The following is a 1,388-nucleotide window of genomic DNA, read 5'->3' on the forward strand; positions in this document are numbered from 1 at the left end:
TAAAAACTAGCTTGAGATTTGAACAAGATTTATTGGATAGAAGAAACAGACTGAATATCAGCATATAAGGAAAGGCAATGGGTAACTACTTTTCACAATGACACTAAAGGATTAATATACATTTTGGAAATAGAATTCTTCATAATCTTGAATTACTTGAAAAAAGATAAAATTCACTTTAATCAGTTTTCTTTTTTCTAACTTCAGTGTTTTACTAGGTAGAAATTGTATAATATACTTAGCATACAGATGTACCTTTATAAAGGTTTTGTACAACAGTAAAAATGACTACCTAATATAAACAAATCTAATCTAAAGAACTTCATGTTACATGGTTCTTCACCTTTGCTCAAATCTTTCCTGTAGGAAGAAAAAGAATTGTATGAACGTTGTCACCAAGTGGAAATAATATCTGACTCATACATAAATACCTCAAATTATAAATGACTACTTTTCCTGCTCTTGACACCAATTCCTCAACCTTTTTGCTAACAGGCTTCCCTGGCTTGGAGAAGTACTATCCCTGGCTCTCCATCCCCTTCTCCTGTATCGATGCAATGGTAGTCTCAGGGAACTGCCTGGTGCTGCATGTGATCCATATGGAGCCAAGCCTGCATGAACCCATGTTCTACCTCCTGGCCATGCTGGCTGTCACTGATCTGTGCATGGGGCTGTGCACAGTACACACGGTGCTGGGGATCCTGTGGGGGTTTAGCTAGGAGATTAGCCTGGATGTCTGCATTGCTCAAAGTTTCTTTATTCATGGTCTATCATGCATGGAGTCTGGAGTCCTTCTCTCGATGGCTTTTGATCGTTTCACAGCAATCTCTAATCCTCTAAGGTATACATCTATACTGACCAATGCCAGGATCATCAAAATTGGTCTGGGGATTTTAGTTAGGAGTTTTATGCTTATTATGGCTCCTATAGTCCGTCTAAAGTTGTTTCATTACTGCCGTTCCCATGTCCTTTCTCACTTTTTCTGCCTTCACCAAGACCTGCTGAGACTAGCCTGCTCTGACATCCGCTTCAATAGCTACTATACCCTGGCTCTGGTGATCTGTATCCTTTTGTTAGATTCTGTATTAATTATCGTCTCCTACATCCTGATCCTGCATTCTGTCTTGGCTGTTGCATCTCAAGAGGAGAGGTTCAAGTCCTTTCAGACCTGTGTCTCCCACATCTGTGCTGTTTTGGTTTTCTACATCCCAATCATTGGTCTGACCATGGTGCATCGCTTTGGAAAGCACCTTTCTCCTATAGTCCATGTTCTCATGGGCAACATCTACATCATCTTTCCGCCTCTGATGAACCCCATCATCTATAATGTGAAGACCCAACTGATCCGAGGCAGGATTCAGAGGTTGTTTTCTATGAAGAGGAAATAA

General features: G+C 40.3%; 1 protein-coding gene across 1 annotated transcript; it reads left to right on the forward strand.

The window, feature by feature from the left end:
• The first annotated feature begins 443 nt into the window (after nt 1–443).
• On the forward strand, nt 444–1,388 carry LOC103272959 (olfactory receptor 51V1-like). Its single transcript, XM_008070423.1, is given in 1 exon segment — nt 444–1,388. A coding segment is annotated over 1 exon segment (945 nt).

Source organism: Carlito syrichta, unplaced genomic scaffold (genome assembly GCF_000164805.1).
Source record: "Carlito syrichta isolate Samal-C Ts95f unplaced genomic scaffold, Tarsius_syrichta-2.0.1 Scaffold313394, whole genome shotgun sequence".
Taxonomy (NCBI): Eukaryota; Metazoa; Chordata; class Mammalia; order Primates; family Tarsiidae; genus Carlito; species Carlito syrichta.